The 14792-nt window shown below is 37.9% G+C and overlaps 1 protein-coding gene across 3 annotated transcripts; it reads right to left on the bottom strand.

Moving 5' to 3' along the window:
* Positions 1-610: 610 nt before the first annotated feature.
* Positions 611-14470, bottom strand: LOC129364716 (xin actin-binding repeat-containing protein 1). 3 transcript variants are annotated; one of them, XM_055037537.1, is made up of 10 exons: positions 14390-14470; positions 14001-14177; positions 13820-13907; positions 13374-13730; positions 12886-12964; positions 10738-10889; positions 10035-10082; positions 3389-3519; positions 1865-2048; positions 611-1736 (listed from the first exon to the last, which is right to left on the bottom strand). In XM_055037537.1, exons 2-9 carry the CDS (start codon positions 14126-14128, stop codon positions 1880-1882), a joined length of 1152 nt encoding a protein of 383 aa, XP_054893512.1. In that variant the 5' UTR covers positions 14129-14177; positions 14390-14470; the 3' UTR covers positions 611-1736; positions 1865-1879. The 3 variants fall into 3 exon arrangements, with proteins under 3 accessions (XP_054893512.1, XP_054893510.1, XP_054893511.1); XM_055037535.1 differs by lacking the exons at positions 611-1736; positions 1865-2048; positions 3389-3519 and adding an exon at positions 3560-9137; XM_055037536.1 differs by lacking the exons at positions 611-1736; positions 1865-2048; positions 3389-3519; ... (3 more) ...; positions 14001-14177; positions 14390-14470 and adding exons at positions 3560-9137; positions 12168-12313.
* Between the last annotated feature and the right edge of the window lie 322 nt (positions 14471-14792).

The following is a 14792-nucleotide window of genomic DNA, read 5'->3' on the forward strand; positions in this document are numbered from 1 at the left end:
CTACTGTAGACAATCCAGTCCAACACTATGAACAAAGATACTGAGCAAATCTTAGAAAATTAAAATGTCATTGCTAATTGTAGGAGTTCTGGACTTGCGCTTCATCCTAATCTGTTAATTCTTTGTTCCTATTTAGTGTTTGTCTTTAAATCTGTTTTGATCTAATTTTATTGTTTAATTTGAAATCACCATCTTCATATTGTCATAATCTGAGTAAGGGTAATTTTGATATGGATTATGTGGACAACTGCCCAGAACAGCCTTACAGGAGAATGCACAAAATAAAATGTAAAAATAATAATAATAATAATAACCATCTTTCATTTGTGTCTTGAACAGCTTTAACTTTGCTTTTATTCATGTGCGGGAATCCCTTTATCTTGAAGAAGCACTCTCTTTGCTGCTGAGTATGGTGAGGCTCTTTTTGCTGTCAATCCCATTTAGTACTACAGTTAGTACTCAGTGTGTATAAATGTGTAAATTTCATCATTTACACATTATTCCATATAAACATGCAGAATAATTTTTCTTCTAAAGGCATCCACAATTAGTTACAATAGACTTTCTTGGGGAAATATTTATTTTATATGTAAAAAAAAACAGCACAGTATTAATACTGTAGTCTGTTTAATTTGTATAAATCTTAATAAAATATTGACACACAGAGTTGCCATGTTGTTTACACTGCAATGCATTCTGGGTAAATGACATCCTTGGTTTGATTACAGTAGCAACTTCCTTTCTTACTTCAAAATAAGAGTATTTTAGTATTAGCTTGCACTTAGTTGAAGGGGTGAAGTCTTGTACTGACAGTAAATGAGTAACCCTTTGTGGGAGAGATTTCACTGTGATGACAAACACTTGGACACAATATTAATAGTACCTTGATATATCTCAATACAAGTTTTTTTTATGTCCATATTGAAGATTATGTAACCGTTTTCAACATCTGGACAAAAAGTCAAGATATGCTTTTTTTTTAAGGTTACAGATCTGTGAATTCACAGACCTCTATTACACACCAAACTACAGTAGACTGCTTGGCTGGACCAAGTGAAAGCTTGTAAAAAGTTGTAAAATATCAGCTGATCCACATTTTCAGATAGAGAGAACAATAAACCTGAAGGTACTGAGAGCAAAGTAACAGACCCAGAACTGCACAATACAGAGGCACTAAAACATTGAGGCAACAGTTCATGAAAGTCTCTTTGAACTGAAACACAAGAAAATTAAAATTAGATTTTATGTGGTTAATTTTTTCTCTCTGCACAAAGTTAATCATGATTTACAGTGGTACAAAATAATTACAAAACATGTTTATTTATTTATGAGCATTCTTCAGAAATTAGTGGAATGAAATTAAATATGCAAAAAGCACAATGTCACTTTGGAAATCTTCATAAGTTTGCCTGATATTTTTATGTTGTTAATTATCTGGTAATTACAAGCAGTGATTGTTTTCTCTATTGTGCTCTTCCTTACTGTAATCTGTTGCTGTAATTTTAAACTAAGAAAAGCAAAAGGAAGCTGAATCTGAAACAAATAACAGATTACATTTACATGTGTCTCAATACAATGCAAGACATTTAAAAAATAATTAGCAGATTTTATGATATGTTGTCTAACATTAATTATCATGCAGTTTATATGCCTGTGCAATTCTGTTGCACTTCGTTGAACAAGCTGCCTCAAACATCTTAATTAGGATTTTCCGTGCTGTCATCGTCACTCATCAGCTGAGAACACAAAGAGAGCAAGGTTACAAAGATGATTACAGTGATTAACAACACAAATAACTGAATTTACTAACACAAGCAATCAAGACCATTTATTTTTATTTTTTTTGCCTTTTGTTGTCACTCACTTTCACATTGCAGAGTTATGCCTCGGATTCATCATCCACTGTGCTGGATGAATTCTTGAACAGCCATCGGTTCTTGTGCTGAGTGTGTCCAAAGCCCTCATCATAATTTCCCTTTCGTTTGAACAGTTGTTGGTAGTGAAATATGCAGTAGAATTCACCATTCAAAGGTGTGTAAGTTTGCATGCTAAAAAGAAGTACAAGTTAGTAGAAAATCTAATTCCCCATGCTACTTAGTTGTTAAAAACTTTAACCGGAAGAGAAAGCATTAATGAGGGCAGGGTTTCCACATTTGAAACTTTGCAGTATAACATATGGTGAAGATTGCTTTACATAGCCTGTAATAGATACAACCAACGAAGTAGCTGGTAGTTACAAGCAGTAATTGGTTTGTATTGTCTTGTTGCTGAAAATGCGCTATATAAATAAAATTACCTTTTACCTTTAATGGATTTTTGAAAAATTGTTTTCTGTATATTTTATATATTACTTTTTGCCAGCTACATGTTTTTTAAACCTACAACTGTTACTTTCAGCATTTAGCATTATTATTATTATTATTAGTCTATATGTAATGCTGTAATGCTGCTCATTTGAATGGATCTGCTTACAGTGTATTTGCTAAATGCAAACATGGAGTTTGCCTGGTCTGTTTTAATATCATGCAAAATCCAAAATATTTCTATTTCTAAAGCAGTTTCCATGAGTGTTTTGTAAACTTCAATCACACAGCAGCAACCATAAATAAAGCTACCATAACTACCATAAATAAAATGATGGTAGTTAAGTAGTTTTTAGCACTTACTGAATTATACTCTTTGTGTTGTGTACAATCTACCCGACTCCTTTTCTTTTTTACTGTAAGATTGTGACAATATTAGCTCTTTGTGGCCTAAATGTGAACTACAGCATAGGATTTAGGCATATCTGTGTTGTTTTGCCTTTTTTCTACACAATGCTAAAGCTAACAACATTTGTTGCCATGGTATAAAGTATATGTTGCTTTTGGATACTATTTAAATCAGTTTCCCACTTATCATTGTATTGCTAAATCTGTGTACAATTCAGAAGAAATAAATGTCACGCCCCTGGCAGATTTAGGTTTACTGTTTCTGTAAAAAAGTGTTGATTGAGATTTTTTTTTTGGTAAATATTTAATAAAGAATACAGCATGTCAAAGAATTATTGTACCGTACTCGCTGGAAAACTGTTAATATCATTCCTCCAATCAAATGCTTGTAATATGTGCTGACCAGTTTTTTGACTGATGATTTATCTCCTTGCCATCACCCAAATCCCTTCATAGATTCTCTGTCAGAGTTGGGACTTTGGTCACACCATAAACTTAAAACTATTTCCGGTTAGAAGAAAAATGTTGACTAAGATTGAATCAAACTTAAACTGCCAAGGTTATGAACTACAGTTGGCCTACCTGCAGTTAATGCTGGTGAAACATGGAATCAAAAGAGGAAGAAGACCTTATTAAAAGTGAATGAGATCCTTTTGAAACATATTTTGATATCCCACCTTAGTTTTTTCTTGCACTGTTTGCAGCAGAAGCACGTTTTGTGAAAAATGTATTTGTCTGCCGTGACTTTTTCCATCTGATAAACTGGCTTCTGACAGGCTGAGCACATCTCTCGAGAAGTTGGTTGAAACTGATAAGAAAAATGAGACTAGGTTTACTTCAAGCTCAAGAAGGATTTACACAAAAAGAATTTATTAGAAAGTTGCCTATAGAAATGTAAAAAGTTATCAAATTCAATGCAAAGTAGATCAAAAAGAAATTGAAATAATATTGAAGTAGCAACAATTAAAAACCTAAGAAATACCTTCAGCAATAAACTTGTGAATGATCAATCTATTTAGCACTCAAATAAGTACTTAGTAGATAATGAACATTTTTGTAAGATCATGGAAGACAAACACTTGTCTGTCCAGATAACCAAATCATTAACTTGATTTACTAGCTGCTGAATCTCTGGATTACAGCCTGAGTTGTTTTGCTTTCTGGTTGAGTAGCAACAAGAGCAGAGGTTTTGGATGTCTACGGCCTGTTATCAGAGTTATCTGTCCTCTCATAGTTGTCCTCTGCTGTCCCTCTGATGCTGTTCCCTTTGCTGTCAGTTTGTACCCTGAGCACACTAAGCTCTCGGTTCTGTTGGCTGTTAGACGTTTGCTGTCGTTCTCCTTTCTTGGGTTTTACTTTTTTACTTTGAGTGGGGCTATTGCACATCACTGTCTTTGTGGTTCTGAATTTTCCTTCTGGCCTCGGGTTCAACTGACACTTCATACAGATTAAAGTTTCTGGTGGCACAACGTCTGTTTTATCTGTTTTTCTTGCTGCTGACTGAATAGAAATGGATGCAGGTGAAGATGGAGGGCTTTCCTGTTGCTTTATAGAAAACTGATCTGCGCTAGGAGCTGCTGCAGTGCCTGTAGAGCTGCTTCTTTGTGAAAAATAACTTTCTTCTGATTGCTGTGGTTTGGTTCTGCTTAAATCAGTTTTGCTTATATTGCTAGAACGTGGAGATTCTTGCACAACCCCCAGGGATTCTTTGAGCAGATTTGATAAATTTGCAATATCTGAGTCAGATTTTAGTGAAGAAACAGAAAGAAGTGCTTTCTTAATGGTGTCCTCTATATCCTTAAGTTTAGCTAAAGTCTGCTCTTTTAGATTTATTATTTCCGCACTAGCACGCTCAAGATCTCCATAAACATGCTCCATTGAGGACTTGCAATGTTTTTTGCCTGCTGATGACTGCATCATTTTGTCTTTATTTTCTGCTTTGACCTTCCGTCGCCCTGTTTTGTCTGTATTGACAATCCAGTCAGGGACGTTCTCAAACACTCTCCTCAGTGACGTCACATCAACCTCACTCGTGTCGCTTTCAATTTCTTCTACACGACTCAGAATGCTTTGCAGTTGCTCTTGCTTTCTCAGGTGTTCAAAGATTTCCATTGCCGCAGTTACGTTTCCTCTCACAATCTCATCCATGTGTATGGACAGTCGTTGTCTGCATTCATCATCTGTTTCCACTCTTGCTTTCTTTTCCCTCATCTCAACTTTGACATCTTGCTTTGTTTCCTTGTAATGCCTATCTGCACTGTCAGCAGTTATTTCACAGTTCTTGGATGATGGATCAGCTCCAATGTGAACAGTACAATCTGTAGTGCATTCTCCAGTTAAGGGCTTTTGGGTTTTGTCACTGGCCTGAAAATGTTTTACTCGTTTTGGCTTTACGGGGGCCGTCTTTTTTGATGACACAACTTTGCCGCCGAATTTTTGCTGGGCCTCATGGAAATTTATATGGGTTTCATCCGTTTCAGATATTATGTCATGCACAAATGTGCTTTGAGATGTATCTTTCTTTTCTTTGGTTTCAGTCTTTTGTTGTCCATTTATTTTTCTTATATCTGTTTCATTACTGTCTAAGAGCATGGGCAAACATTGTATGTCAGACTTCCCGCTTATTTGTTGCAACGTCTTCGTAGATTTATCTAAATTATAGTTTTTGTGATTGGTAGTGCCTTCTTGACCTAAAAACAATGTTGTTGCTGATGGCTGGGAAACCTGACAGAACATTTCTTCACTTCCCATAGTACTAATTTTGTGTTCCTCTGGGTTCCTACTGGTAGATGGCTGAAATACTTCTTGTTTTTCTTTCAAATGTTCAGGTTTAGGTGGAATTGGTGGTTTGGGGCCAGTGACTCTTTTGCTTTTTGTTGATACAACACTTTGTGAAGGCCTGTTCTGGGGTTTGATTGGAAGTGGGGGCTCTGCATTTGCCACATTCACTTGCAGCTTTATTGGATCTTCAGTTGGATGTAGAGGCTTCGGATTTGCCGTAGCTGCTTCATGGTTGAGCGGCTCTTCATGTGGGTGTGGAGGCTCTGCATCTGGCACAGCCACTTCTGGGTTTAGGGGTTCTTTAAGTGCGTGTGACGGCTCTACATATGCCACGGTTACTTCTTGGTTGAGTGACTCTTCAGGTGGGTGTGAAAGCTCTGCATCTGGCACAGTCACTTCCAGGTTTAGTGGTTCTTTAAGTGTGCATGAAGGCTCCACATTTGCAACAGTGGCTTCCTGGTTGAGCAGCGTTTCAGTTGGACATGGAGGCTCTGCATTTGACACAGTCACTTGTGTGTTCATTAGTTCTTCAGTTGGGTGAGAAGGTTCCACATTAACTACAGTTACTTCTTGTGTTACTGGATCTTCAGTTGGGTGGGGAGGCTGCACATTTGCCACAGTCATTTTGTGGTTTAGTGGTTCTTTAGATGGGTGTGGATGCTCTGCATTCACTGCAGTGACTTCTAGGTTTAGTAGTTCTTTAGTTGGGTTTGAATTCTCCACATTTGCCATAGTTACTTCTTGTTTGGGTGGTTCTGCAGTTTGGTATGGGGGCTCTGCATTAGACACAGTCACTTGTATGTCCATTAGTCCTTCAGGTGGGTGGATAGGCTCCGAATTTGTCACAATTACGTTTTGCTTCAGTGGTTCTTTAGCTGGGTGTTGAGACTCTACATTCATTACATCAACAGTTGATTCTAGGTTTAATGGTTCTTTAGCCAGGAGTGAAGGCTTTGCATTCTTTACATTCACGTCTGCGTTTAGTGGTTCTTTAGTTGGGTGTGGAGGTTCTGCATCGAACAAAGTCACTTTTAGGTTTAGTTGTAATTCAGAGGGGTGAGAAGGCTCTGCGTTTGATGCAGTCACGTGTAGGTGTAGTGGGACTTCAGTTGGGTGCAGAAGCTCAGTATTTGCTGTTGTTGGGTGTGGAGGCTCCACCTTTGCCACTGTTACTTCTTGGTTGGGTGTTTCTGGCTTTTGATGTTCTTGAATTGATTTAGGCTCAGCCAAAAAGCTAAAGTCTGTAGTACTGTGCTTTTGAATATTACTTTGTGAGTTTCTCTGATAAGATTTATTGGACTGTCTGTATATCATAGCTGCCCTAATGTCTCCTCTTGTCACATTGATATTAGACTTCTCCAAGGAATCCAACGCTGCTTGTATTGTGCCCTGACAACAGACTTCTTCTTGTTGTTCAAATGTTGCTTCTGAAATTTGTTCAGGAACCATAGAAATTTTAATGTTTTCATTTTTAGCTAATTCTCTAAATCCTTCATTGATTTTGTTGCATGTCTCAGACGTGTGCCCTTTCTTAGATTTGGCCTCTTCACTGACTGTTTCTGTGTTTTTGGGTAACAAGTCTGATTCAGGTGCTGAGAAAATTCCTTCAACTAATGGAGATTTATGACTTTTTTCTAAACATGATTCCACTTTTGTGCTTGAGATTTCTTCAGCTGATTCTGATTCTGAATTTGCCAGAACTTCTTTAAGCCCTTCACCGAAGCAAGCATGAAAACTATTGTTGGACTGTGGAAATACGAATGCCCCCGTATTGCTTTCTATAGGAGATTGACTTTTTCCAGATGACACTGCAGAATATTTGACACATTTACTATGACTACAACTTGTTCCTTCAGAGAACATGCTTTTTAGTCTTTTTACATCAACTTGGATACACTCTTCAGTTGGATTGCTCATATGGAGATGATGAGATTCATCATCCACTCTGACATCTACTTCACTTTCACTATGCTCAGTACTGGGAATGGTTTGTTCATCATCCTGAAGTGATCTTAGATATTCCAAGTCACCCTTTTCAATGCAACTTTTGAACAGTTTGACATTGGCCCTAATTAACCCTGGCCTGGATTGGTCTTGACTGCTCTGTGGAACTGACACTGTTTCTGCCTCAGGTTCATCGTGATCTGCACTGTTTGGAGGGCTGTAGCTCTTCACGTCTTCTTCATCAAAGTACTTGTAGAGGGAATAAACAATGACCTTTCTGTCATCTTCTTGAATGATCACCCCTTTTCTCAGGGAGTTGTCCTGATTGAGGATATCCTCAACCAACTGAACTACATTGGCAGTCTTTAACTCAGGGTCTTTGTTTGCACTGAATCTATGCTGGTGAGCCAGTGCATCCACCACTGTGGCCTCTATAAACCCTTTATTAACTTCCTTAAGGTAAATTATCTGACGTTTTAGGTTTACCCGCGGTAGCAGCTGAACTATGAAATTTTGTGCACCACCTTCAGCCACCTTATCGTATTTTATCTCAGGTCCCCTGTCTGATATTATGAACTGTGCCTTTTTAGCAATCATTGTCTCGTTAACCTCAATAATTGCCCCATCTGAGTGAATGGCTTTCACCTGGTGGAGAAAATTTAACGTTTCTTTGATATTTTCCACCAGCATCTCAATTTCATCCTGATTCTGATGTCTAATTTTATCAAATGGCATCGAATCAAACAGATGTTTTCTGTTCTTTACATTGGCAATCGGATAGTCTTCACTTGCTGCAATGCTTTGATTTTGAGTTTTTGATGTATGGCTTAAAAAATCCTCTCTTTCAATGTTAGAGGAAATAAAGGGGTTATTTTGGACGAGTGCTGCATTTGTTTTTATTATTTCTCTTTTTCTTTCTGATTCAGTAAAACTTACGAAACTCCCCTCAAGTGGGAGATCATTGCAGGGAAATACTTCTCTGCAAGAAATGTAATTTTCTGTACACGGCTTTTGTTCTTCTAAATTCTTATCCCCACTTTTGTTATCACCTTGTATGCTGTCAACAGAAGATATTTCAGGTGGTTTGTTCAAAACCATTGCAACATTCCCCTGAATCTCATCTGGCTTTACGTTGCTTGAACACTTATTCTCAAATACCTTTCTAGTAGCTTTAACATCTATTTTTGCCACCTGTTCCTCTACTTCTTTATTATAATTTGATGCTAAGTCAGGAGATTTATCACTTATCATCATTCCTTCACAACTCTTAGTGTAAGGTTCATCTTTTAGCTCTTCCAAAACCGTTGCTATTTTCCGATAATCCTGTCTTTCCGATCTGTGTCGCTCTTCGACACAGATCTTTGGGGTGCTGCAGCTGCTGCCACGGTTTTCAAATATCAAGCATCTTGAAAGAACCTCTCCCTCATATCCGGTTTCCCCACTAGACTCTGATTTAGAGCTCAACACTTCAGCAAACTCCTCATTCACAACGTCGTCCAGCATCTTTATCTCCGGGCAGGTATGCTTCAGGAGCCGTCTCAGCTCATTTTTCTGTCGTTGTTGGAATAACTTTTCCCTGTAAAGTTGGGAAGACATCAACTGTTCGCAATGTCCGTCAGCGCTGTCTTCAAGTTCCTCTTCAGGCTCTTCTGGGGGCTGTGGTGGATAGTCATCTATTCTTTGTTCAGAGTCTTCATCCATCTTAGAAGAATAAAGTACGGGTCTTACAAAATCCATCTTTTTTAATAAATATTATGATTAAATGAAAGCCATGCTCCAGAGGTCAGGTTAGGGTCAAAACAAATATATCGCATAAAAGGGAGATGCGTATTATCACCAGATTCAGGCATGAATGCATACCATTCAAGAAGCCGGATGTCAACGGATTGGGAAAAGTCCAATAGGGGGAAAAAAACTTGCATTGCAACAACAAATGAAGCAGCAGAAGGAATGAAATGTGTCAGCACATATTTACATAACATTATGGCATGTTAGCTGCAGATCTTTTAAGTCCTATGAATTATAAGATGGACCTCCATGTTTTGAACTTGCACATCACACATGCCAACTGGATTGAGATCTGGAGAATTTGGAAGACAAGTCTCCAACCAAACTACATCTTTGTGCTCCTCAATAATTTTTGCTTTGTGGCAGGATCTTGATGAAAGCAGCTTTAGCCATCATAGGATATTGTGTACATGAAAGGGTGTATATGCACTGCACTCATACTTCGGTTGGTGATAAATCAAAATTAACATCCAGATTAGTGGCATTATTGATGAGCCCATGCCATCGTCTTTCATTACTCCATGATCCTGTTCTTGGTGGTGCTTCAATGCTTGGCTGCTTAGCTGACTGTTCTGCAGCTATGCAGCCCCACACTCCAGACACTATGATTCAGTGTGTATTTAGAGACCTTTCGATATGCATTAGTGCTTGTTGGATTGGATGATGGACAGGTTTCTATCCCAAATCTCACTTATCTCAATGTTATGCATGGTCAATGAACACATGCAGAGAAACTGACCTTCAAGATTATTTTTATTCATTCACAAGCAACCGTGCAATTTTCAAACATCTGACGTTGGGAAGCTTTACCTTAGTTAGCTTGGTCCACTTTCCCGAAGCTCGTGGTTGAGCTTGATCCTGAAAGGAAACAACATGTATGTAATAAACAAAATGATTCCACTGCCAGATGTTACTTTGTGACCATTGTGCCCCAAGAAAACAGCCGGTCATGATTACTTGCCAGACACTCGACAACTTAAAAATAATAGTATCAACTGCAAATTATAAGGGCTTCCATGATATTTCTTTTATAGAAATAGTTCAGATTCATCCCTACAGAACAAACTCACTCATAACATTTTTCAAAAAGTGTCCTGACAGATGGTGGCAAAGCGCTTCCAATCATTATCCTTGGTATATGTTCACTGTCACATTAGACCCAGTTGTAACAATTTCTTCACTAAGGATTTTTACATATCTTCACTAGGGTAGTCAAATTATTATTTACTTTTTTTTTGTTATTCATTATGTCTTTCATAATGACAGTTTACACAAATATGAAGTGAAATGTAGTGTTTTGTGTTTCTTCACCTTTAACATACCATCCAAAGCTTTCAGTCTTTATGTTTACATGTTTATTTATAAGTAAATAATGTCTTTAGGGAAGATATTCAAAACAAATGAATGATATAAGACCCTATCTTAATTAAACAGAGAGGTTGATGTTGATTCAGGTCTATGACTAAAACTAGTCTGACCTGGATGAAAAGAAACAGATAATCAGCAGACTAACCTTTTCCACTTTAGAAGGCTTGTTTGCTGATTCCTTATTTGCCACTTTTGACATATAGAGAGCAGACATAGCTTTGACCGAGACAGACAGTATCTCTTTGGTTTGGATGCCAGAGCTGTCTCTGAAGTCAGCAGCTGACCTCCTCTTTTCATCTGCAGAGACATTAGACGTGAAAGCTTGCAATTTTCACACACATTGTACTTTGCATGAGGGAAAAAAAAGCGATGCAATTGAGTGAGGAGGGTTTTAAACAGTGAATCATCCCCTAACATAATGCTTAATTGTCTTGTGTTAATAGTCACATCACCACTGTGTTTGTTATCAGGTACTAATTTTGGGTCCTGCTCAGAGTTCTTCCGAGCTGATATTTACCAGTTGTCATGTGGCTGAGTTATAAATGTGTACTTGTGGTGGAGCAGGAAAGATACCTGACTCCACTGATACACATGCTGACGGTTAAAGCACGAGTGAATCCCCACAGCAAAAGCTAAACAGGGAGTGCAGTCTAATAGTGAATTCACTTTGTTAGGGTGATAGCAATGAGGCCTTCCAGGCTTTCCAACCTCAAAGATTTGGAGCTGGTTGCCAAAGATACATTTCCAGTGAAAACATATGACACACAAATTAAACTATTTCTGTGCAATGCTATTTTTTTTTCTATTGGCAATTGAGACACATATATAACTATTTTAACATGTTCATGAAAAAAAAAATCTGATAAAAATGGAACTGCTTCACATTATTTAATTATCTTTGGAGAGATAATTAAATTATTTTTTTTTTTGCTGCAGGGGGGATTGTCACTCTCGGGCTCGGATGTTGTTAAAGGCACAGAGGCGATTTCCAAGCCATCAGATGCAAAATCAAAGTTCTTTTTGGTACATATAGCATTTTTATAACAACCGAAGGCAACGTAGTTATTTGATTGTGATATAAAATGACACCATGTTACTGGAAAATAGGTAATACTCCCAAGCCCCAATCATTTCAGCAAATGTGAGAAAAAAATTGTCTCTCCGTGAGGCTGCTGGTAAAAATGTTTCAAAAGATTCCATTTAAAACTGGCTATGTTTTCTATATAATCATTACAGGTTGAGTTTCAGAGCAGATTTTTGCGGTACTTTTTCACATTTTATCCTGTTGAATCATGTAGGTTATATTGAGGACTTAGCCGGCAAGCCGGCATAAATTAACTCATAAATGTCATGCAAGGAAATGACGCATGATCTTGAAATCTTTTAGGAAAATAAAAAATGAAGCTGTCTTCTCTACTCTGTTTTTCCTCTAAAAACCCAGACCAATCATTTGCCTTCAGAAGTCAAATATATGAGTCAGACTTAAGTGGCCTAACAAATAAAACCAAAGGTGATAATTAAAAGACTTAGGAATGCATGGAGATCTATTCAGCAATAATAATGCTTCATACTCACAGAATATGAAGAAGTTCTGATTCCTTAGATCCTATCTTCTGAGTTTTTCTAGTTATCTGAATAAAATGTTTTAGATATATTTTTGATTTGCGTTTTGAAAGAAAGTGTCTGCCTCGCTGTGTCGCTCCTTCGTTCTGGGTCATCTGTCCTGGAGACAGCTGACCGTTTCACCCTCCTATACTTATTCAGGACTTCATTGCTTGGCAGCTATTTCTGTCCCCCTCTGAAGTGACCCCGTGTTTTCCACACAAGGTTTAGTCAATCACAGCTTTTGCATAGTCACCGTGTGGATATCTCACATCCACATAGATGCTTAAAGCTTCACAGAAGTTTCTTTTATTTTAAGTCGAATTGGATTACTTCAGTGTCGGTGCATTTTGGTTTAAATGGATGTGGAGCACGCCTACGACGAATGAGCAAACAATGTGAAAACCGAGTTCTTTCTTATCAGCTGGATTTTGACCTGAGTGCCTAAATTATGCATTTGCTTGTTCCATGGTTTAATTGCAGTCATATATAGGCTATTGCTGAGTTTTGTTTCTTGTTGTCAGCCAGTCTTTCATTCCTTTATCTTAGCCCTGATTAGTGAAGAGGTAGAAGTTTGGCCTTAGCTGCACCTTCATGGGTAAAACACTTGGAACATTTACTGATTTTTGGATTTACTGAACTGGTGAAAACGTTGATAAATCCTAATGAAAAGATGTTATGAGAGACTCACCAGCTTCAGATGATGCAAGCTTTTCAAAATCAATGCCCGCTATTGTTTTGTTTCTCTCTGTCTGGGTCTGATTCACCACCTGGAGAAAGAATAAAGAAAGCATCACTGCTAATAAGTGGCCTTACAGTCTGTCTGGTGCAACTGTGGAGGTGTCAAAACCAAAGTGCTGCTGATAAACTGGATGTGTTGTTATTTTTTTTTAAATCTAAAGAAATAGTTCCACCCACTGCAGAAAGTAGAGCACTTTCTGAAAAGCTTTTATGCATCTATGCATGTAGCAGTGACTACAAGCTGTCTTTGTTTTTATTTTCAAAGCTTAATGTTAGTTCAAATCTTTTCAGTCCACAAATGCTTCAACAAACAGCTTACATTTTGATGCTTGTTTTAAGACGATGTTCGATGAATGTGGAATTAACCTAATTTAGCTGAATTTCATATGGTAGTTAAAAGTAATAACAACCAAAAAAATAGTTGGGTTATGTAATTACCTTTTGAGTCAGAAAATCATCTTTTGGCTCCTTTTTAGTTGTCTTTTCAGCAGGTTTTCTCTGCTCCTCTGTAGCACTCTGCACATGCTCAGTCTCTCCATTCATCACTGGCTCATCCACAACGTAACCTAATGCTACGTTTCCAGTTTTAAAACTGCTCTTTGGTTTCAGCTTTCCCGTTGCCTTCGACTCAAAAAGAGCCTTCAAGGCGTCTATGGACCCAGTGCTGTTTTGGAGGGTACCCTCTGATTTACTGCGGGTCAGGGTGGTTGTGGCCCGAGCCCTCTCCCGCTCTTCATTTCTCTTCAGAAGGGACTCCAGATGAGTCTCCCTGCTGTGCAGGGGAGATGGAGTCATCTGAAAAAGATATTTACAAAAAGCAGAAGTTAGGACATGAATAAAGTTATTATTTTTCTTTGTGCAGAATCTCTAATAAGCAGGTTTACCTCCGTTAATTGTTTCTTTATATTTCCTTCAGCATTATTCTCTGGTGCAGGTTGACTTGATGTGCTTTTTTTCACTGCAGTTTGATACCTACACCGTTATCAAATTTAAAAGCCTTTGTTTTAACACGTCATTGCATGTTTAGTTATCACAGAGACAGAAAAGAATGGATATTTTTCATACCTGGCCACTAACTGGGACACAGATATCGTCCTGTCCTGCAGTCCTGCATCTGTCCAGATCGCCTTGTCAGACTGCGAGGGGAGACTCTTCAAAGACTGGCTGCGCCTTAGATCCCTTTCCCATTCCATAGTCGAATCAAAGCAGGTCAGGTCTCCCCAATTTTATTCAAGCACTTGTCTAACAAAAATGAATGATTTATCACCAAAACACCAAAACATTTCTGCTGTAGTCATAATTTGCTTTCATAGCCTCTGACCTGCAGTTTCCATTTTGAGTCTATTTTCACATCATTTTATGAAAACATACTGCCACATTAATAATCTAAGTCTCAAGAAAGAACGTCATGCCCTCTATCATGTTTCCAGAGGATATCTTTAACGAATGGTTACCTTGCAGATGTCATGTAGTGCCTGTTCTCCGCGACAGCCTGGTAGAGACACTTCACTTCCGCAGCACCATAAGACCTGCACATGATAGCAGGCGTTTTTGGAGCAAAGTCCTTTTACTTCCTTATTGCCTCTACCTGTTTAGATTGGATCTGTAAATCTGTAAATATATAAAACCTTGACTGCAAATTTCTGCAAAGTAGAGATAGCCAGGCTTGTCTGAATAAATATGTGAATTTTTTCTGATCTGTCGACATATAAAGGTATATGTATATATAAATGTTAAACTGTGAACAGCCATAGCTCTGCGTGTCGGCAATTGCTGCCAAAGTTGGGTCAACAAATTACTAAGCAAAGACTGTGAATACATATGTAAACGTGTTTTCTTGGTTTTCTGTTTTTAATG

This window comes from Poeciliopsis prolifica, unplaced genomic scaffold (assembly GCF_027474105.1).
Source record: "Poeciliopsis prolifica strain line A6 unplaced genomic scaffold, Auburn_PproV2 SCAFFOLD012, whole genome shotgun sequence".
Classification (NCBI taxonomy): Eukaryota; Metazoa; Chordata; class Actinopteri; order Cyprinodontiformes; family Poeciliidae; genus Poeciliopsis; species Poeciliopsis prolifica.